This window comes from Oncorhynchus keta, chromosome 26 (genome assembly GCF_023373465.1).
Source record: "Oncorhynchus keta strain PuntledgeMale-10-30-2019 chromosome 26, Oket_V2, whole genome shotgun sequence".
NCBI classification, from domain to species: Eukaryota; Metazoa; Chordata; class Actinopteri; order Salmoniformes; family Salmonidae; genus Oncorhynchus; species Oncorhynchus keta.
In genome coordinates, this window is record NC_068446.1 from 38,974,915 (window position 1) to 38,998,272 (window position 23,358).

At 47.6% G+C, this 23,358-nt stretch overlaps 1 protein-coding gene across 1 annotated transcript; it reads left to right on the plus strand.

Annotated features, from left to right (window-relative positions):
* Positions 1–261: 261 nt before the first annotated feature.
* LOC127912083 (apoptosis inhibitor 5-like) lies at positions 262–17,426 on the plus strand. The gene is made up of 14 exons (XM_052480768.1): positions 262–580; positions 1,382–1,543; positions 1,728–1,821; positions 7,187–7,252; positions 8,840–8,991; positions 9,464–9,670; positions 10,145–10,249; positions 10,362–10,451; positions 11,588–11,772; positions 14,422–14,515; positions 14,675–14,731; positions 15,037–15,116; positions 15,504–15,649; positions 16,457–17,426. The coding sequence occupies exons 1-14, from the start codon at positions 506–508 to the stop codon at positions 16,525–16,527; spliced, it is 1,584 nt and encodes a 527-aa protein (XP_052336728.1). The 5' UTR covers positions 262–505; the 3' UTR covers positions 16,528–17,426.
* Positions 17,427–23,358: the final 5,932 nt, after the last annotated feature.

Below are 23,358 nucleotides of genomic sequence, written 5' to 3' on the forward strand. Positions count from 1 at the left end.
AATTGGGTACTTTTTTCCACCACTGAACATTTTTGCATGAAGTTGATGTTAGACAAGCTTTTGGATGCGCTCGAGTTGGTCCGAAAGGTCCATTGTCCCTTATTTTATGTATAGGATGTGCGTTTGCCATCACTGTTATCAAATATATAACTTCACTCGGACAGTGTAAATTACTGTATTGTTGGGAAGACGAAGATGAGGAATCTTGTCCGCGCGTTCCAGAACGTTGGTGTGCGTCCCTGAAGGAAGCGCATGCGCACTAATGTACTTCCTGATACAAATTTTCGTAGCAAGGCTCGTCGTGTACATTGTTGGAGCGGACAACCGGGTTTCATTCGCAGCGTTCTAGAAATTTCCTCCCCCCCATCCCCTTGTCCAATACACATCACGTAATATTGTATATGTTTTTGGAGAAATTCTGGACTCAAAGGGAAGAATTTAAAGTCATATCGGTGGAATATTGTTTGTATTCTCATCTCGACAACACGCAGTTGGACGCACTCTGATGGCGGTCACTATCGAGGAGCTGTATCGTAACTATGGGATTCTTGCTGATGCCAAGCCGGAGGATCTGAGCCAGGTATGCAGGAGATGGATGACTACTTATCTAAGTAATTGAAGTATCTTCCAGAATAGCGCCATTTTTTTTAATTCTTCAAATAAGTTACAGCAGTGGAAGCCAGAGGTGAAAGTTAGGCCGAACCACACACATTGGTTAAGTATAGTAACTAGCTAGTTAGCATCTCATGTTAAACTAACGTTAGCTTGCTAGCAAGCTAAAATGGGCCTAACTTGATAGCTAATCCTGTTTCACTTGATTTACCCGGCGTGTGTAGCTTTCCATGTAACTCATGGAACTAATTTACATTCATAGCAAGCAAGGTACCTAGTTAGTTACTTGACGATGTTTTGTAATACATTTAAGTTGGCTTAGCGAAGTCAAAACAGAACACAGACCGCTAGCTAGCTTCATGCTAGCCAATTGATTTGACCTGACCCCTATCCCACTAGCTAAATAGCGGATAGCTAACTAACGTTAATTGTCTAAGATGGGTTATTGATTGCCTTGCACAGCTCCTGAAAAAAAGTAATTGAGCCATGGCATGACTTAACTTGTCATGCTGGTTAGATTTACAATGTAAAAATGAAAGGCGCTCTCTTACTATAGTGTTGTTAGCTAGGTAGCTACTACTACTGACAACTTGCTAGTATAATGCCAAGGGATTCAGGTATAACATGCTTGTTGGGCAGAAGTCTTATCTCTAGTCTAATCAGTATTTTGACCAACACTAAACTGGAAGCTTTTGCATTCATGTTTGACAGTGATGTCCTGATATTACAAACTTGTTAATGTATCAAATTGTTTGGATCTGTCCTCCAGCACAAAGATGCCTATCAGGTGATCCTTGATGGCGTGAAAGGCGGTCCTAAAGAGAAGCGCTTGGCAGCACAGTTCATTCCCAAATTCTTCAGCAGTTTCCCAGAGCTGGCGGATGCAGCAATCAACGCTCAGCTTGACCTGTGTGAGGATGAAGACGTCTCGGTAAGGATTTTATCCCAGTGGCACTATCATATCCATTTGGGTAATTCCATTGTGCAGAATGGAGAAGAAAGTTATATTTTAACCAATCATTTTAAATGAGTAGCTGTATATCTAATGCCTGGTTACAGTAGTCCTACTGCTCTGTTGCTTACCGGTTGTTGGTTCTTCGTCTTTCCTCCTGTAGATTCGGAGGCAGGCCATCAAAGAGCTCCCCCGCTTCGCAGCCGGGGAGAACATCGTCAGGGTAGCAGATATCCTCACCCAGCTTCTCCAGACGGGTACAGTACTCTTAAGCTAACCCTCCTAGACATTTTCACATGTGACTTGGTGTTGTTGTGATACAAACATTTAAATTTTGATACCAGGCCAAGTATCGCTTTTACCACATACGGGGGAGTGACCTAGTGGAATATACATGAATAATGATCTGCATGTCATTATGGCAGTAAGGGGAAATACTGCATGAAACCTTCTTTATTCCTCACTTATTTAACACACATCTAATCCTTCATAAACACACACACTACTCTCTCTCCCATAAACACACACTACTCTCTCTCCCACAAACACACACTACTCTCTCTCCCACAAACACACACTACTCTCTCTCCCATAAACACACACTACTCTCTCTCCCATAAACACACACTACTCTCTCTCCCATAAACACACACTACTCTCTCTCCCATAAACACACACTACTCTCTCTCCCATAAACACACACTACTCTCTCTCCCATAAACACACACTACTCTCTCTCCCATAAACACACACTACTCTCTCTCCCATAAACACACACTACTCTCTCTCCCATAAACACACACTACTCTCTCTCCCATAAACACACACTACTCTCTCTCCCACAAACACACATCTCCCTCCCTTCATCACACTCTGTTTCCGTCTCTCTCATAAATACACTGCTCCCAACTTTTAAAATGTTAGGCACCAAACGGAATTTATTTATTTATTTCACCTTTATTTAACCAGGTAGGCAAGTTGAGAACAAGTTCTCATTTACAATTGTGACCTGGCCAAGATAAAGCAAAGCAGTTCGACAGATACAACGACACAGAGTTACACATGGAGTAAAACAAACATACAGTCAATAATACAGTATAAACAAGTCTATATACAATGTGAGCAAATGAGGTGAGAAGGGAGGTAAAGGCAAAAAAGGCCATGGTGGCAAAGTAAATACAATATAGCAAGTAAAACACTGGAATGGTAGTTTTGCAATGGAAGAATGTGCAAAGTAGAAATAAAAATAATGGGGTGCAAAGGAGCAAAATAAATAAATTAATTAAATACAGTTGGGAAAGAGGTAGTTGTTTGGGCTAATTTATAGGTGGGCTATGTACAGGTGCAGTAATCTGTGAGCTGCTCTGACAGTTGGTGCTTAAAGCTAGTGAGGGAGAGTGTTTCTAGTTTCAGAGATTTTTGTAGTTCGTTCCAGTCATTGGCAGCAGATAACTGGAAGGAGAGGCGGCTAAAGAAATAATTGGTTTTGGGGGTGTCTAGAGAGATATACCTGCTGGAGCATGTGCTACAGGTGGGAGATGCTATGGTGACCAGCGAGCTGAGATAAGGGGGGACTTTACCTAGCAGGGTTTTGTAGATGACATGGAGCCAGTGGGTTTGGCGACGAGTATGAAGCGGGGGCCAGCCAACGAGAGTGTACAGGTCGCAATGGTGGGTAGTATATGGGGCTTTGGTGACAAAACGGATTGCACTGTGATAGACTGCATCCAATTTGTTGAGTAGGGTATTGGAGGCTATTTTGTAAATGACATCGTCAAAGTCGAGGATTGGTAGGATGGTCAGTTTTACAAGGGTATGTTTGGCAGCATGAGTGAAGGATGCTTTGTTGCGAAATAGGAAGCCAATTCTAGATTTAACTTTGGATTGGTGATGTTTGATATGGGTCTGGAAGGAGAGTTTACAGTCTAACCAGACACCTAAGTATTTGTAGTTGTCCGTGTATTCTAAGTCAAAACACAAGTATTTTAGAAAATAATACTTCAAATATTCTTGATTTTTTTTTTTTTAAAAGAAGAAAAAAATGTTAATAAAAAGATGCATAACAGACAGTGCAAGGAGGAAATAATTTGAAATACATTTATAATAGGGGGATAAAACTGTCAGAAAGGAATCTTTTTCAGAAAGAAAAAAAGATATCTCTGGTAATATGGGTCATCATTTTACCCGTTTAGGCTTGTGCTCAGTTTACCCTCTCTGGCACTCGGGAGGCTTCGTTACAGCGAACTTGTGCTCATTTGACCCTCTCTGGCACTCGGGAGGCTGCGTTACAGCGAACTTGTGCTCAGTTTACCCTCTCTGGCACTCGGGAGGCTTCGTTACAGCGAACTTGTGCTCATTTGACCCTCTCTGGCACTCGGGAGGCTGCGTTACAGCGAACTTGTGCTCAGTTGACCCTCTGGCACTCGGGAGGCTGCGTTACAGCGAACTTGTGCTCAGTTTACCCTCTCTGGCACTCGGGAGGCTGCGTTACAGCGAACTTGTGCTCAGTTTACCCTCTCTGGCACTCGGGAGGCTGCGTTACAGCGAACTTGTGCTCAGTTTACCCTCTCTGGCACTCGGGAGGCTGCGTTACAGTGAACTTGTGCTCAGTTTACCCTCTCTGGCACTCGGGAGGCTGCGTTACAGCGAACTTGTGCTCAGTTTACCCTCTCTGGCACTCGGGAGGCTGCGTTACAGTGAACTTGTGCTCAGTTTACCCTCTCTGGCACTCGGGAGGCTGCGTTACAGCGAACTTGTGCTCAGTTTACCCTCTCTGGCACTCGGGAGGCTGCGTTACAGCGAACTTGCAGTCTACTCAGACGGGCCTGTGCCCATAGTTATAACAGGCAATGAAATTATATAATGTATCAACTTTGCCCGTGCTACTCCGATGTAACAAATATAAGAGGACTCAAGGACTGCAGTGATGCATTGTTGTCTCTACCTTCTTTCCCTTTGTGCTGTTGTCCGTGCCCAATGTTTGTACCATGTTTTGTGCCGCTGCCATGTTGTGTTGCTGCCATGCTATGTTGTCATGTGTTGCTGCCATGCTATGTTGTCATGTGTTGCTGCCATGCTATGTTGTCATGTGTTGCTGCCATGCTATGTTGTCATGTGTTGCTGCCATGCTATGTTGTCATGTGTTGCTGCCATGCTATGTTGTCATGTGTTGCTGCCATGCTATGTTGTCATGTGTTGCTGCCATGCTATGTTGTCATGTGTTGCTGCCATGCTATGTTGTCATGTGTTGCTGCCATGCTATGTTGTCATGTGTTGCTGCCATGCTATGTTGTTGTCTTATGTCTCTCTTAATGTAGTGTTGTGATGTGTTGTCATTTTTTTTTTTTACAAAAATGTATCCCAATCTCCTCAGGATGCCTTTTGGTGCACTGTCATTGAGAGAGAGGAGGCGAGCGAGGGGTGGACGCGAGCGAGGGGTGGACGCGAGCGAGGGGTGGACGCGAGCGAGGGGTGGACGCGAGCGAGGGTGGACGTCTGCTAAATGACTTAAATGGTAATGTGATGCAGAGAGAGCGAGGGTGGACGCGAGCGAGGGTGGATGCAGAGAGAGCGAGGGTGGACGCGAGCGCGAGGAGGGTGGATGCAGAGAGAGAGTAATGGGGTGGACGGAGAGAGAGAGGCGAGAGAGGGAGAGGGTGGGGAGGACGGAGGCGTGGGGGGACGGGCGATGGAGGGTGGACAGAGAGAGGGCGGCGGGGGACGGAGAGAGGTTGGGGAGGGGAGGCGAGAGACAGGGAGGGGTGGACAGAGAGGGTGGAGGGGGTGGACAGGGAGAGGGGGTGGACAGAGAGAGGGAGGGGTGGACGGAGGGGGGCGAGGAGGGGTGGACGGAGGGGGCGAGGGACGGAGAGAGGGAGGGGGGAGGAGGGAGAGAGGGGCGGGGCGAGGGATGGAGAGGGGACAGAGGGGAGAGACAGAGGGAGGGGGGCAGGAGGGTGGACAGAGAGAGAGGCGAGGAGGGGTGGACAGAGAGGGGGGCGATGGAGGAGTGGACAGAGAGGGGGGCGGGAGGGGTGGAGAGAGAGGGGGGGAGGGGTGGACAGAGAGAGGGGGCGGGGGGTGGACAGAGAGGGGGGCGGGGGGGTGGACAGATAGAGAGAGGCGAGGGAGGGTGCACAGAGAGAGATGCGAGGGAGGGGGTGGACAGAGAGGGGGGCGATGGAGGAGTGGACAGAGAGAGGGGGCGGGAGGGGTGGAGAGAGAGGGGGCGGGAGGGGGTGGACAGAGAGAGGGGGCGGGGGGTGGACAGAGAGAGGGGGGGGGGGGTGGACAGATAGAGAGAGCGAGGGAGGGGTGCACAGAGAGAGAGATGCGAGGAGGGGTGGACAGAGAGGGGGAGAGAGGGATGGGTAGACAGAGAGAGGGGAGGCGAGTGAGGGGTGGACAGAGAGGGGGCGAGTGAGGGGTGGACAGAGAGAGAGGTGAGGGAGAGGGTGGACAGGGAGAGGGAGGTGAGGGAGGGGGTGGACAGGGAGAGGGAGGCGAGGGAGGGGGACAGGGAGGGGTGGACGGAGGGAGGGGGTGGACTGAGAGGGGGGTGAGGGGTGGACGAGAGGGAGAGGAGGACGCGAGTGAGGGGTGGACGGAGGGAGGGGAGGAGGAGCGAGTGAGGGTGGACAGAGGGAGAGGAGAGGGAGGAGGCGAGTGAGGGAGGGACGGAGGGAGGAGGAGGAGGCGCGAGTGAGGGTGGACGGGTGGAGGGAGGGGGGGACGGAGGAGGCGAAGGAGGGGTGGACGGAGGGAGAGGAGGAGGCGGGGAGAGGGAGGAGGCGGCGAGTGAGGGTGGACGGAGGGAGAGGAGGAGGCGAGTAAGGGGTGGACGGAGGGAGAGGAGGAGGGGGTGGACGGGTGGAGGGAGGGAGGCGGAGAGGGAGGGGGAGGAGGAGGCGAAGGAGGGGTGGACGGAGGGAGAGGAGGAGGCGAGGGAGAGGAGGAGGAGGAGGCGGCGAGTGAGGGTTTACAGAGGGAGGGAAGCAGGCGCATTAACGAGTGAGGGTGGACGGAGGGAGAGGAGGCGGCGAGTGAGGGGTGGACGGAGGGAGAGGAGGGAGGCGGCGAGTGAGGGGTGGACGGAGGGAGAGGAGGACGCGAGTGAGGGGTGGACGGAGGGAGAGGAGGAGGCGAGTAAGGGGTGGACGGAGGGAGAGGACGAGGCGAGTGAGGGGTGGACGAGGCGAGTGAGGGGTGGACGAGGCGAGTGAGGGGTGGACGGAGGGAGGGAAGCAGGCGCATACCAGTGGCTTGAATTCAACTGAATTTATTAACATTTTATAACAAGTGCAAGCAGGTCTTTAGATCGGTAGGGCTGAAAATAATCGGTAGCATCATATGAAACGTTACTGCGTTATTCTAAAACTGTTGGTATTGGGATGTTTTTGTAATGTACAATTACCATGGGAACGTTACCGGTATACCGAGCAACACTCGTACCTTGTATCAAACCTATGTAGCATGTGCCCTGTAGAGGGGAAATGTTTGTACTCTCCTGGGAGTGGACATTATGTATACCATGGTGTTTGGGTCGGTGTCAATAGGAGATAAGTCCCGTCTGGGATGCTGTTGGACTAATATTTATACTCTCTTCTACGTTGTTGTTTACAGAAGATTCGGCCGAATTCAACCAAGTGAACACAGCTCTGGTCTCCATCTTCAAGATGGACGCGAAGGGTAGGTGTCCATTTTTTTTCTTCAACATTTCAATTATATATATTTTTTATCTCATGTATGGGTAGGTTTTCAATTGTGAGATGACGGACAACTTCACGAGTCAACAGGCAGGATGCAGTGCCTCGTGCTCTTGTATACACTAGTGAGAAGGCAGGGCGCCCTGCCTCGTGCTCTTGTATACACTAGTGAAAAGGCAGGGCGCCCTGCCTCGTGCTCTTGTATACACTAGTGAAAAGGCAGGGCGCCCTGCCTCGTGCTCTTGTATACACTAGTGAAAAGGCAGGGCGCCCTGCCTCGTGCTCTTGTATACACTAGTGAAAAGGCAGGGCGCCCTGCCTCGTGCTCTTGTATACACTAGTGAAAAGGCAGGGCGCCCTGCCTCGTGCTCTTGTATACACTAGTGAAAAGGCAGGGCGCCCTGCCTCGTGCTCTTGTATACACTAGTGAAAAGGCAGGGCGCCCTGCCTCGTGCTCTTGTATACACTAGTGAAAAGGCAGGGCGCGCCCTGCCTGCGTGCTCTTGTATACACTAGTGAAAAGGCAGGGCGCCCTGCCTCGTGCTCTTGTATACACTAGTGAAAAGGCAGGGCGCCCTGCCTCGTGCTCTTGTATACACTAGGGCGCCCTGCCTCGTGAAAAGGCAGGGCGCCCTGCCTCGTGCTCTTGTATACACTAGTGAAAAGGCAGGGCGCCCTGCCTCGTGCTCTTGTATACACTAGTGAAAAGGCAGGGCGCCCTGCCTCGTGCTCTTGTATACACTAGTGAAAAGGCAGGGCGCCCTGCCTCGTGCTCTTGTATACACTAGTGAAAAGGCAGGGCGCCCTGCCTCGTGCTCTTGTATACACTAGTGAAAAGGCAGGGCGCCCTGCCTCGTGCTCTTGTATACACTAGTGAAAAGGCAGGGCGCCCTGCCTCGTGCTCTTGTATACACTAGTGAAAAGGCAGGGCGCCCTGCCTCGTGCTCTTGTATACACTAGTGAAAAGGCAGGGCGCCCTGCCTCGTGCTCTTGTATACACTAGTGAAAAGGCAGGGCGCCCTGCCTCGTGCTCTTGTATACACTAGTGAGAAGGCAGGGCGCCCTGCCTCGTGCTCTTGTATACACTAGTGAGAAGGCAGGGCGCCCTGCCTCGTGCTCTTGTATACACTAGTGAGAAGGCAGGGCGCCCTGCCTCGTGCTCTTGTATACACTAGTGAAAAGGCAGGGCGCCCTGCCTCGTGCTCTTGTATTCGTGCAATGCTCTAAAAAGAAAAGAGTAGTTCAAAATAAATGTGTTTTTTTCCAGGTGTTTTCATCCCTGACTGTATTCCATGCCGTCTATTGTGTAGAACTCTGAAACAACGCATTAGTAAACATGTAGCAGGCCTTAATCCCAAATGAATGGGTGAAATGGGCACCGGAATAGTTAAACATCTAATTAACCATCCTAGTTAGTGGATAGTCCTAGTTAGTAGGTAGTCCTAGTTAGTTGAGGTGAGCATAACATGGTTATAATACCCTTTTCTTTGCCTCGAGCCCCCCCCTCCCTCCCAGAGGCAGGACTTCTGCATAGCCTCTTTATGTCCTGCATTTCTCTATTCTGTCTCAGCTACACTAGGAGGTCTGTTCTCTCAGATCCTGCAAGGGGAGGACATAGTAAGGGAGAGGGCCATCAAGTTCCTCTCCATCAAACTGAAGACCATGCCTGAGGACGCCATGACCAAGGAGGTGGAGGACTACATCTTCACCGAGACAAAGAAGGTCTGTTCCATAGCACTCTGCTCTAGTAGCAACGATCCGTGTGGTGAACTAACTCACTGCTTGGGGCTGGTTAGTAGAGCTCTTTGTGAGAGGGCTTGGATAGATTAGAATTTGTTTTCATTATTATTAATTGACAAACTGAATACAAGAGCTCTGTAGGATGGATCTGTCACCTAGTTGGAGGTAGGATATATTGTAACTGGTGACCCGTGGGTCACGGTGACTCCTGGGTTATTTTCATTAGAGCACATCGTAGCAAAACGTCTTGAAAGCAAAAAATTACTTTCATGTTGGGAAAATCCTGGTAGTCCCTCCCAGTCAGTTTTCTTCTGTTTGGTGCCTACTGAACACGACCCAGCGCTGTGTCCCACGTTGACCCTGTGTCCCACGTTGACCCTGTGTCCCGTTGACCCTGTTGACCCTGTGTCCCACGTTGACCCTGTGTCCCACGTTGACCCTGTTCCAACCCCAGGTGCTGGAGGACGTGACTGGGGAAGAGTTTGTGCTGCTGATGCGGATCCTGATGGTGCTGAAGGGCCTGCAGACGATGAGTGGGCGGCAGCAGCTGGTGGAGCTGGTGGTGGAGCAGGCCTTTCTGGAGCAGGCCCTGAACCCCGCTGACCCCGACACTGTGGACCGCCTGCTGCAGTGCACGCGCCAAGCCCTGCCCCTCTTCTCTGTGAGTGATACACACACACACACACTATAACACACACACAGGCCATAATAATATACTCCACCTCTTCTCTGAGAGTGACACGCAGACATTCTAACATACTATACTCCACTTAGTGTCTTCCGGTACAGTGAGTTCATAGTCATTTTTGTGTGTCCCCTGTGGGACTTGAACCTGCGACCTTGGCTTTGCTAATGCCACACTCTTACCAACTGAAGCAACTGCTTATCTCCCACTCAAAACACACACGGTATCACCAAACACACTGGGGGAAATGTTGTTTTACAAAACTTACTATCACCATACACACACACTGTAATTGTTTGCAAAATGCTAATTGTGTTTTTGCCTTTACGTCTCATTTTTTACTTATGCGTGTTTGTTCAAGCTTCTGACCTCCCCCGAAAACAAATGTTCCTCAGAGACAAATGAACTTGAACTTCTTGAACTTGAAACTCATTATTTTTACGCTTCCAGAAAAATGTCCATTCCACCCGCTTCGTCACTTACTTCTGTGACCACGTCCTGCCCAACCTCAGCTCCCTGACCAGTCCTGTGGCAGAGCTGGACATTCAGCTGGAGGTCAGTTACCACCCTCCCCTGTACCAACCGTACAAAGTTCAGGCAACTAGTCCTCCATGTTGGCTCCAACATGCCGGGGACAATAGCATTGATATGTGGTGTGTGTGTGTAGGTGTTGAAGCTGCTTGCTGAGATGAGTCCATTCTGTGGAGACATGGAGAAGGTGGAGACCAACCTCACCATGCTGTTTGAGAAGCTGCTGGTAAGTAAAGCGCAGTTCAGCCTTCTAATGGGTTTAGGAGTGCTTTCACCATACTGGTATCTCTCTGGTACCTTCTAATGGGGTTAGGAGTGCTTTCACCATACTGGTATCTCTCTGGTACCTTCTAATGGGGTTAGGAGTGCTTTCACCATACTGGTATCTCTCTGGTACCTTCTAATGGGGTTAGGAGTGCTTTCACCATACTGGTATCTCTCTGGTACCTTCTAATGGGGTTAGGAGTGCTTTCACCATACTGGTATCTCTCTGGTACCTTCTAATGGGGTTAGGAGTGCTTTCACCATACTGGTATCTCTCTGGTACCTTCTAATGGGGTTAGGAGTGCTTTCACCATACTGGTATCTCTCTGGTACCTTCTAATGGGATTAGGAGTGCTTTCACCATACTGGTATCTCTCTGGTACCTTCTAATGGGGTTAGGAGTGCTTTCACCATACTGGTATCTCTCTGGTACCTTCTAATGGGATTAGGAGTGCTTTCACCATACTGGTATCTCTCTGGTACCTTCTAATGGGGTTAGGAGTGCTTTCACCATACTGGTATCTCTCTGGTACCTTCTAATGGGGTTAGGAGTGCTTTCACCATACTGGTATCTCTCTGGTACCTTCTAATGGGGTTCGGAGTGCTTTCACCATACTGGTATCTCTCTGGTACCTTCTAATGGGGTTAGGAGTGCTTTCACCATACTGGTATCTCTCTGGTACCTTCTAATGGGGTTCGGAGTGCTTTCACCATACTGGTATCTCTCTGGTACCTTCTAATGGGTTTCGGAGAGTTTTCACCATACTGGTATCTCTCTGGTACCTTCTAATGGGTTTAGGAGAGTTTTCACCATACTGGTATCTCTCTGGTACCTTCTAATGGGGTTAGGAGTGCTTTCACCATACTGGTATCTCTCTGGTACCTTCTAATGGGTTTCGGAGAGTTTTCACCAGACTGCATATTGTTATATCTAGTTGTTGATTTTGGACCAGCTTATGTAACGGTCTGTTTTATCAGACTGGTAAAAGGCCAATGGACCAAACAGACCGTGCCATGGTACGAGGCTGATGTTGGTTATGGCTGACTGGTCCGGACCGGTAGAAGGCTGACTGGTCCACCCTTCCTCCCTGTGTCTAGGAGTTCATGCCGCTGCCTCCAGAGGCGGAGGGTGAGAACGGAGAGAACACACTGAGCGACGAGCCCAAGCTGCAGTTCAGCTACGTGGAGTGTCTCCTCTTCAGCTTCCACCAGCTGGGCAAAAAGCTCCCCGATTTCCTCATTGACAAGATCAATGCAGAGCGCCTAAAAGACTTCAAGATCAGGTAGAGGAGGGTTAGCCCCGTAATGTTTTTAGGCAACGTTCGCTTGTCTTTTTGAAAAGTGTTGTGGCATTTACATTTATTTTGGTCCCCATTTTCATCAGTCACCTGCGTTTTGACCACACTTCTGTTTAATTTCTATCAGTCTACCTAGTTCATAAAGTCCTGTGTTGACCACATTCCTTCCTGGATAAGTCTTTCGACAGTCCGTCCAGTGTGGGAGTAGATGTGGGTGGGCGTCTTATTTGAATGAATCCGTTGGAATATACACCCATCACAAAGAAATCCACTATTAGATTGTTTTTGGCAGGTCCTAAAACACAAAACGAATCATGTATTTTCAAAAGATTAGAATAAGAGGTCGACCGATTATGATTTTTTTTTAACGCCGATGCCGATTATTGGAGGACTCCAAAAAGACGATACCGATTAATCGGGCAATTTTGGGGGGGGGGGGGTAATTTTTAAAATGTTATTTATTTTTAATAATGACAATTACAACAATACTGAATGAACACTTATTTTAACTTAATATAATACATCAATAAAATCCATTTAGCCTCAAATAAATAATGAAACTTGTTCAATTTGGTTTAAATAATGCAAAAACAAAGTGTTGGAGAAGAAAGTAAAAGTGCAATATGTGCTATGTAAGAAAACTAACGTTTAAGTTCCTTGCTCAGAACATGAGAACATATGAAAGCTGGTGGTTCCTTTTAACATGAGTCTTCAATATTCCCAGGTAAGAAGCTTTAGGTTGTAGTTATTATAGGAATTATAGGACCATTTCTCTCTACCATTTGTATTTCATATACCTTTGACTGTTGGATGTTCTTATAGGCACTTTAGTATTGCCAGTGTAACAGTATAGCTCCCGTCCCTCTCCTCGCTCCTACCTGGGCTCGAACCAGGAACACATCAACAACAGCCACCCTCGAAGCAGCGTTACCCATGCAGAGCAAGGGGAACAACTACTCCAAGTCTCAGAGCGAGTGACGTTTGAAACGCTATTAGCGCGCACCCCGCTAACTAGCTAGCCATTTCACATCGGTTACACCAGCCTAATCTCGGGAGTTGATAGGCTTGAAGTCATAAACAGCGCAATGCTTGACGCACAACGAAGAGCTGCTGGCAAAACGCACAAAGGTGCTGTTTGAGTGAATGCTTATGAGCCTGCTGCTGCTGCCTACCACCGCTCAGTCAGATAGTTGTATGCTTGTATGCTCAGTCAGATTATATGCAACGCAGGACACGCTAGATAATATCTAGTAATATCATCAACCATGTTTCTTTAACTAGTGATTATTATATGCCATTTAGCAGACGCTTTTATCCAAAGCGCTCTGTTTTGTTCATCACGTTTGGGTAAGAAAAAACCCGAAAATTAAGTCATTACAACGCAAACTTTTTTCCAAATTAACTCCATAATATCGACAGAAACATGGCAAACGTTGTTTAGAATCTATCCTCAAGGTGTTTTTCACATGTCTATCGACGATAAATCATTCGTGGCAGTTTGGTTTGTCTTCTGAAGAAAATGTAATGCGCATGGACCTGGAGATTATGCAATAATTTCGACGGAGGACACCGGGCGGACACCTGGTAAATGTAGTCTCTTATGGTCAATCTTCCAATGATATGCCTACAAATACGTCACAATGCTGCAGAAACCTTGAGGAAACGACAGAAAGTGCAGGCTCATTCCTGGCGCATTCACAGCCATATAAGGAGACATTGAAACACAGGGCATTCAAAATCTGGACCATTTCCTGTATGAAATTTCATCTTGGTTTCGCCTGTAGCATTAGTTCTGGGGCACGCACAGATAATATCTTTGCCGTTTTGAAACATCAGAGTTTTTTCTTTCCTAAGCTGTCAATTACATGCATAGTCACATCTTTTCGTGACAAAATATCTTGTTTAAAACGGGAACGTTTTTTATCCAAAAATTAAGATCGCCCCCTATCTCGAAGAAGTTGAACTACATAACATGCTGGCAAAATGTTCTGATCAATGCAAAATAATGAGCCAACTGGACAAGATAATCGTGACCAGCACTCACCTCAATTTAGCTAACATTTCCACAGCCTAACCAATATCCAAATGGCAGAGATTTGGTGAAAATCAAAGAATATTAACGTTTGTCTCAAAACAGTGTGAAACGGTGCTGAAATAGTGACTCCACACAGTTAGGTTAATGCTTTGAATAGTTTATAACAATTGAATGACTTTGGGAGTTTCAGTAAGCAACAATTTGATGCCTTCAATTGCATTTCCATATTTTCTTTGTCATTCAGTGATATTTATTCCCACTAAGTCTTTATGGATCCATCCAGTTGTGGTTGAGGAAACAACAGTGCGTGTGGTGGGCAACGCTACGAGATGGTTGAAGTGACATGCCTCGCAAAGTTTACAACTGCCAGGATGATAGTAGTTAGCTGCCTAGCAACCACCAAGAGCGTGCCAATACCGCCTCAGCATTACGTCTACGGTTCATACTCGGCCGTACGCAGAACTTTCCCGAGATCATTACTAGGTCGGTTGGCGGAAATATATAACTAAAAGTTGGTGGGATGCTGAAGATGTCGAGGAAAAATGTCTTGGTTTGAAAGGTGTATAAACCCAAGTTTGTTATTTCTCTCCTGCCTCCAGATTACAGTACTTCGCCAGAGGGCTGCAGGTGTACATTCGCCAGCTGCGAGTTGCCCTGCAAGGCAAGACTGGAGACGCACTGAAGACCGAAGAGGTAGCTATGTATCATGGCTGTTGTTTTGGTCTCCAATGAGAAGTCACTAGTTTTGTTTCTTCTTGACAAGCCTCACAGTTGTTCTGATTTCAATGAAGCGCTGTAGACCGTTTTCTATTGTGAGTATTCCCTGATGGTTATATTGTCTTTCCATCTCAGAACAAGATCAAAGTGGTGGCTCTGAAAATCACCAACAACATCAACGTTCTGATCAAGGTGAGGCGTTCGAAACACTCGGTCGACCCTGAAACGCACTCGGTCGACCCTGAAACGCACTCGGTCGACCCTGAAACGCACTCGGTCGACCCTGAAACGCACTCGGTCGACCCTGAAACGCACTCGGTCGACCCTGAAACGCACTCGGTCGACCCTGAAACGCACTCGGTCGACCCTGAAACGCACTCGGTCGACCCTGAAACGCACTCGGTCGACCCTGAAACGCACTCGGTCGACCCTGAAACGCACTCGGTCGACCCTGAAACACTAACTGACATTCTCATTACTTTTCCCTTTCTTTGCAGGATCTCTTCCACAACCCGCCGTCGTACAAGAGCACAGTCACACTGTCCTGGAAGCCTGTCCAGAAGGCTGAGGCTGTAGCGTAAGCCTCTTTCAATGTTGTCACGGGGAATCTGGTGACCCAGAATATCGGGTTTCTGACGAGGTGTTCTTTAACAGTCTTAAAGATGCATTACGCTGTCAAAAATCTAAATGGGTCAGATGTTTTCAGATCTCCAAAAGTAGTCCGTCAGGGGGAGTTCAGTGCCAGGCCGTCTTGTTTTGTAAATTGGGAGTGTAATGTTCATTCATGGGATTCAGTCTCATCTCAACGGACCTGCCCATATCAATGACTGATGAATGGATTTGTAATGCATTATACAGGGACACTAGCAACTTGTTAGTGGCAAATCTTCAGATTTAAAACACCATTCGATCAGGTCACCTGGGGTCATAACACTGTGACCTTTGCCCTCTTTGCCCACCACAGTCTGAAGCGCCCGTCCGGGGAGGATATGGGTGCAGGCAGTACCATGAAGAAGCAGTTGTTCCCCCCCCTGCCCCGGAGGGACGCACGGCAGATCTACAACCCCCCCAGTGGCAAGTACAGCGCCACCATCGGCAACTTCTGTAACGGTGAGGGCGGCGAGGGTGGCACACTGAGCCATAGCTGGGTTTTAGGGGCACCGGGTGGAAGACAGACGTTGCGCAGACATGTGTTTTTTTTCTCATATTATCTGACATTTTGTCTCTTCTACGTAAGTAGAATGCTCTTGGTGTAACTTAGTCACTCTGGGTGAGATGATGTACTGACTGAACTGTGGTCATGTTTTGGGGGCCGACTGAGCCTCTCTAATGTGTGTGTTGGATATTGTTCACTTCCACCGTGTATTGTGCCACGTACACCCTTTCTGGTTACTTGAGTGACCGAGGTGCACATGCTAATGATTTGATGCTAGAATGTACCGTGTTCATAGGATAGTTATAAACTGGGTCCTTTGAGGCCTGAATGCTGATTGGCTGACAGCCGTGGTATAACAGACCGTATACCACAGGTATGACAAAACATATTTTTGTACTTAATGCGGAGTGCCTGGACACAGCCCTTAGCTGTGGTATTTTGGCCATATACCACAAACCTGAGGTGCCTTACTGCTTAATTAACCCAAATCAACCATTGTTTTCAAGCTGAGCCCTCTGTTTCATGTGAGCAGTTGAGAAATCTGCAACTGAATGGGAGGGAATGTCTCCATATTACGATCCTTTTGAGCTATGAAACACATGAAGTAACACTGTTAGTTTTTCCTTTTATAGGCTGTTGGATGCCTTCAAAATAAAGCCCAGAGGTTATTCCTGGCCAGGTCTAAAATTCAGGAAAATCTCCTGGCCCTTATGATTGTTCATACTGATCCCCTGTCTGTTGTGCCCGTCTTGTGATTCCAGAGCAGCGCGGAGGCTTCAGGGGCGGCCGGGGAAGAGGATTCGGAGGCAGGGGCAGAGGCCGAATCTACTGAGTCCACCATCACACACACACTACACACACTGAACTGCAGCACATCAGGATCCCTGCCGTAACCAAGGGGCCTCCATGACCACCGCTCCTCAACCTGTGTCCACTTGTTATTTTTCCTCCGCCTCCAAACACCTGTGCAAAGGAAGTAGTTTTTTTTTTGTCGTTTCCTGCCCTCAGAGTAAATCCACTTCAAGGAGACTGGGATTTGGACTTTCCTACCTGACATTTCCACCCTCACACTTTTGCCTGGTGAAGCGATTGTTCAAGTAGATCCTTGTGGTTTTAGTTTTTTATTAGTATTTTTGTGGAACCAGAGACTGACAAGTTGTACCTGATTTGATATTTTTGTCAGAAAAAAAAGTTTTATAAACTGTTGACAAATACATTCTCTTTTTATTTCTTAAAAAAACATGGAGCTTGGATTTGGATTGGTCTTCTCTCTTCACTACTTTGTATGAATCCAAATGTTTTCATCTGAATTTTTTTTTTTTAATCAAACTTGTATTGATGTCTCCACCACCATGCCCTTTTGTTTGTGTAAAACCTTTGTTAAAATAAGACAATTACATTGAAAACCAATGTATTCTGAATTTTTAGGTAGTAGGAAAAACTTGATTATTTCCTCTGCAAAACAGGCTGTGTGACGCCGAATAGATGATTATTAAAGTCAATTTATTTTATTGAACATTGGGTGTCTTTTGAATCAGCCAAGGCAGATTTAGGACATGGGAGTTCAATTTTAATTAACTCCCAAGTAACTTTTCTACGAAATTTAAATGAGTTTAGAGTCTCAATTTGAGTTTTCCATTCATGTTTTGCATGCTTTTATTATTTTTTTATTAAATATTTCTCCCCGTGTTATTTAAAACTTTTGGATTAAAAAAAGGAAATCAAATCTGATTGGTATACATGATCGATTTATTTGAGTATTTTTCTACCAAATGGTCCTTCAAAGCTTTTCCTCACTATGCAGTATACAGAAGTTGACCTGTGTTGTAGGTTCTCTGCTTTATAGTTGGTGGTGTATCGTCTATATAGTCAATCAATGCAAAAGACAAAACCGACTCCTGGGGTGCATTCAGGTTGAAGGAAACATAGCAACTGTTGATTTGAACGCAACCTGTGCTGTTCTGAATGCCGCACCCCTCCACACGCGGGAGCAAACATACCTCCAAGCTTGTGGTATTTGGGACATATGTGGTGTTTGATATCTACTGTTATTAATTGTTGCTACAAAAAAAAAGACCAACTGAACACAACCCCCTGTTTTAGCTTGTATTGAGCTTCACTTTGCTAGGATTTGTTCATTTGATTTGATTTAACTTTTTTTTTGTAAAAGAACTGGTGTTTTCTGAAGCCCAAGTGACCTTGCTGTCAAAGGAAGAGTGAGGTATCTTGAAGGAAATTACATCCCACTGTTTCCTGTGGATCTGAGCGGAATTAATATATATTCATGTTATGGTGGATTGCTTCGTCCTGCCATGTGATTTGCTGGGTAGAAATATTAACATATTGCTAACACCTAACCAATCCGCTCAGTTCCACAGCAGTGGAATTCAGCAGTGAAGTACTCCCTTTCACCCTCAGCACCACAGGAAGGAATGGCTTGACATGGTTTCTATAGAGATTTAATAATATTGTGTTAAATGTATTTCATTTTCCTAGCTAAAATATTACTGGTGACCTTTTATATCTAAAGGTGACACGAACATTTGTGCTTAGGTTGCTGATGATTCTGAAGCCTCAAGCTGCCCCCTAACCCTTTTCTTCAGCACCTTGGACAGGGTTTTGACTAGATACTATAGTATACAAAGTATGTCAGAATTGACTTTTCGTAGCAGGTTAGGAGAATTAACGTAATGGGTTAAGGTTGGGGTTAGCTTCAAAGCAAAAACAATATCTGCTTTTTGACATCTATTTGACCAACTCTAATCTATCCAGGCTTGGAGAGAATGACAGCAGCAAGGTGGAAATGGAAACTTGCAGAGGAAGACATGAAACGGCTGTTGGAGAGGCCTCCAATGAACACATGGCAGCTGTTGGAGAGGCCTCCAATGAACACATGGCAGCTGTTGGAGAGGCCTCCAATGAACACATGGCAGCTGTTGGAGAGGCCTCCAATGAACACATGGCAGCTGTTGGAGAGGCCTCCAATGAACACATGGCAGCTGTTGGAGAGGCCTCCAATGAACACATGGCAGCTGTTGGAGAGGCCTCCAACGAACACATGGCAGCTGTTGGAGAGGCCTCCAACGAACACATGGTAGCTGTTGGAGAGGCCTCCAACGAACACATGGCAGCTGTTGGAGAGGCCTCCAACGAACACATGGCAGCTGTTGGAGGGGCCTCCAACGAACACATGGCAGCTGTTGGAGAGGCCTCCAATGAACACATGGCAGCTGTTGGAGAGGCCTCCAACGAACACATGGCAGCTGTTGGAGAGGCCTCCAATGAACACATGGCAGCTGTTGGAGAGGCCTCCAACAAACACATGGCAGCTGTTGGAGAGGCCTCCAATGAACACATGGCAGCTGTTGGAGAGGCCTCCAACAAACACATGGCAGCTGTTGGAGAGGCCTCCAACAAACACATGGCAGCTGTTGGAGGGGCCTCCAATGAACACATGGCAGCTGTTGGAGAGGCCTCCAATGAACACATGGCAGCTGTTGGAGGGGCCTCCAATGAACACATGGCAGCTGTTGGAGAGGCCTCCAACGAACACATGGCAGCTGTTGGAGAGGCCTCCAATGAACACATGGCAGCTGTTGGAGAGGCCTCCAACAAACACATGGCAGCTGTTGGAGAGGCCTCCAATGAACACATGGCAGCTGTTGGAGAGGCCTCCAACAAACACATGGCAGCTGTTGGAGAGGCCTCCAACAAACACATGGCAGCTGTTGGAGAGGCCTCCAACGAATACATGGCAGCTGTTGGAGAGGTCTAGACCGAACACATGGCAGCTGTTGGAGAGGCCTCCAACGAACACATGGCAGCTGTTGGAGAGGCCTCCAACGAACACATGGCAGCTGTTGGAGAGGCCTCCAACGAACACATGGCAGCTGTTGGAGAGGCCTAGACCGAACACATGGCAGCTGTTGGAGAGGCCTCCAACGAACACATGGCAGCTGTTGGAGAGGCCTAGACCGAACACATGGCAGCTGTTGGAGAGGCCTCCAATGAACACATGGCAGCTGTTGGAGAGGCCTCCAATGAACACATGGCAGCTGTTGGAGAGGCCTCCAATGAACACATGGCAGCTGTTGGAGAGGCCTCCAATGAACACATGGCAGCTGTTGGAGAGGCCTCCAATGAACACATGGCAGCTGTTGGAGAGGCCTCCAATGAACACATGGCAGCTGTTGGAGAGGCCTCCAACAAACACATGGCAGCTGTTGGAGAGGCCTCCAACAAACACATGGCAGCTGTTGGAGAGGCCTCCAACGAATACATGGCAGCTGTTGGAGAGGTCTAGACCGAACACATGGCAGCTGTTGGAGAGGCCTCCAACGAACACATGGCAGCTGTTGGAGAGGTCTAGACCGAACACATGGCAGCTGTTGGAGAGGCCTCCAACGAACACATGGCAGCTGTTGGAGAGGCCTCCAACGAACACATGGCAGCTGTTGGAGAGGCCTAGACCGAACACATGGCAGCTGTTGGAGAGGCCTCCAACGAACACATGGCAGCTGTTGGAGAGGCCTAGACCGAACACATGGCAGCTGTTGGAGAGGTCTAGACCGAACAAAATATAGCAGGGCCTCTCCAAGGGCTTGTTGAGAAGAGTGAACAGAATCTTACAGCAACAAAAAGACTAGCAGAATATATGGTAGTCCAGTCGTTGTGTGTTATGTCAGGAAAACATGACCGCTATATAGATTGTAAGTAATCGTTTGCATTTGTGTGTGTGTGGTCAGAGAGCGATGTGGGTCTTTTTAAACCCAAAGTGATAGAAGGACAAGTGGAAAAGGGCAGCATAGACACCTGTATGCTTCTCTCCTCATCACTCCCTCCCTCCCTCTCAGTCTGTCCTGGACTCCTCCCCTCCACTTTTCACCTTCCCTCTCCCCCTCTGTTTAGTCCTGGCTCAGGCCCTTTCATCAACTGGAGAGGGGAGGAAGGGAGAGCTAATTTTAGCTAAGGTCCCGCTATCTGGGATCCACATTTTATATCCCCCCCCCATCTCTTCTCCTGTCAGGTTTGCTTGGTGCTCTTTTTCCCCCCCCTCTTTTGTCTCCCAAATGACACCCAGTTCCCTACATAGTGGTCAGAAGTAGTGTTCTGTACAGGGAATAGGGTACCATTTGGGATATATCCTGTCTCTATTCCTGCATCACCCCTTCTTTCTTTCCCTCCAGCTCCCCCAGCGTCGGGACTGAGTGGGGAGAACTGCTTTGAAGTAGGGAGAGTAGAATCTGGCGCCCAATAATTGAAGGAGCTAAAAATAGCGGCTGCCTTGTTAAGAAAGCTCTTTTATTTTACACACCCGGATGGAGTGCCGACTCTCTTGCTCACGCATCGCACACATGCTGGCTCGGTTCGACACGCGCTCACAGTGGGAGCTACAGGTCTGCATGTGGGGACACGTGTGTTGGAGGAGGGGGGCGGTTCTTTCTCTCCCTCATATTTCCGAATCGGGTGGTAGTGTCAATTCCTCACCTCTTTATCTGAATAGTTCGTTTTTCAGTGAAGCAGAAGACGACTTGTAGGAAATGCCCGACAACGAACTGATGAACATCAATACCAAGGTGGTTTATTGTGTTCATATTGTCAAGGTGTGGTTTCTATGGTTTAGATTTCTCAATTGAGCTAATGACTTTATCAAATGTATTATATTATCAATCATAGCCTCCTGAATGAAGAACTTCCTTGTGATTGAAATCAAACGAGTGTTGGCCGCCAGCTAGCTCTCTCTTTTACATGCTGTATCAATTAGCCTGAGGACCAGATCAATTAGCCTGAGGACGAGGTTTAGATCAATTAGCCTGAGGACGAGGTTTAGATCAATTAGCCTGAGGACGAGGTTTAGATCAACTAGCCTGAGGACGAGGTTTAGATCAATTAGCCTGAGGACGAGGTTTAGATCAATTAGCCTGAGGAGGAGCTTAAGGTCAAACTCATAATTTACAATAATGATATCAATCTGAAAGTAAATTATGAATTTGTTCTCACAATACACACACACAGGATACTCTTTAAGCGTTCATAGATTTCTAGTCTGTGGTTATTTGTTATTGAGTAATGGTAATTGTAATAGATTTCTAGTCTGCGGTTATTTCTTATTGGGTAACGTTGATTGTAGTAGCAAGGGTGCATCTCTTCCCCATTAAGTAGGAAGGTATAGGGTTCCATCCGGGCTGCGGCCATCAACATCCGGGCTGCGGCCATCAACATCCGGGCTGCTGTTGGCCTTTTGACATTGAACAATTGGGCCCATTTTTATAAAGTATCTCAGAGTAGCTGTGCTGATCCAGGATCAGGTCTCCCCTCTGTCAACCTAATCTTATTCATTATGATATAAAATGCTATGCTGCTCCTAGATCGGCACTCTAAATGTATTCAAATAGACCCTGAAATCCTCCACTAGAGGGCAACACAGACCAGTATTTTGTCCCCCCCTGCCCCTGAACTCCTGCAATAATAATTTAAAGTTTTTTGATTCTCTTTGCATTGCAGAATGCATTATATCCGTGTATGAGAAGCTTTGAGACTTGGGACGCACTCAATTCGTGAAATGTTTTATTCCTTTTTACAACGGTGTAAATAGAACATCACATTTTCCCCAAACTATGCTTACCATTCTTCAGCATTCTATAAGGTATGTTTTCTTATGTTTTGTGATCTATATGAGGGTGACCATTTGAAATCACACTACATGTCCACAACATCCCTCTGAACCATAATAACACATGTCCACAACACAACCACTCTCTGGAGCCACCATAATGACACTTAACAGTTTATCTTCTATTAAACGTTGCGGCCCATTGAACATGGCCCTGCTTGTCAGGTCGAGAGAATACCTTTCTCTTCAACCCAGAATGTAACAATTGTTCTTGGGAGTCAGAACATCATAAACCACCTTGGCTGACATTCCCATAACATGGCTCTAATGAACTGTAGATCTGAGATAAGTGAATACATCTTATTAAATGATTAGGGCTTGGGACTATGGTGACCTATTGAGGTCAACATGACTACCATGACATGGATGGCAAAAGAGGGGTGTGTAGCTGATTGGATGAGTATGCATTTGTCTCAGGCCGGGCTCCAGAGGGAGGCTGGTGTGATTATGGGGGGTCCAGAGGGAGGCTGGTGTGATTATGGGGGGGTCCAGAGGGAGGTGGTGTGATTATGGTGTCTCCGGAGGGAGGTTGGTGTGATTATGGGGGAGGCTGGTGTGATTACAGGGGGGTCCAGAGGGAGGTTGGTGTGATTATGGTGTCTCCGGAGGGAGGTTGGTGTGATTATGGGGGGTCCAGAGGGAGGCTGGTGTGATTATGGGGGGGGTCCAGAGGGAGGCTGGTGTGATTATGGGGGTCCAGAGGGAGGTGGTGTGATTATGGTGTCTCCGGAGGGAGGTTGGTGTGATTATGGGGGGGGGGGAGGCTGGTGTGATTACAGGGGGGTCCAGAGGGAGGTTGGTGTGATTACGGTGGGGTCCAGAGGGAGGTTGGTGTGATTATGGTGGGGGGTCCAGAGGGAGGCTGGTGTGATTACAGGGGTTCCAGAGGGAGGTTGGTGTGATTACGGTGGGGTCCAGAGGGAGGTTGGTGTGATTATGGTGGGGTCCAGAGGGAGGTTGGTGTGATTACGGTGGGGTCCAGAGGGAGGT

Bases quoted from the DNA above. Each gene is read 5' to 3' on its own strand.
- LOC127912083 (XM_052480768.1), top strand. From the start codon at position 506: ATGGCGGTCACTATCGAGGAGCTGTATCGTAACTATGGGATTCTTGCT. The intron at 9,671-10,144 runs GTGAGTGATACA...TTACGCTTCCAG, and splicing joins AAGCCCTGCCCCTCTTCTCT to AAAAATGTCCATTCCACCCG. The intron at 15,117-15,503 runs GTAAGCCTCTTT...TGCCCACCACAG, and splicing joins CAGAAGGCTGAGGCTGTAGC to TCTGAAGCGCCCGTCCGGGG.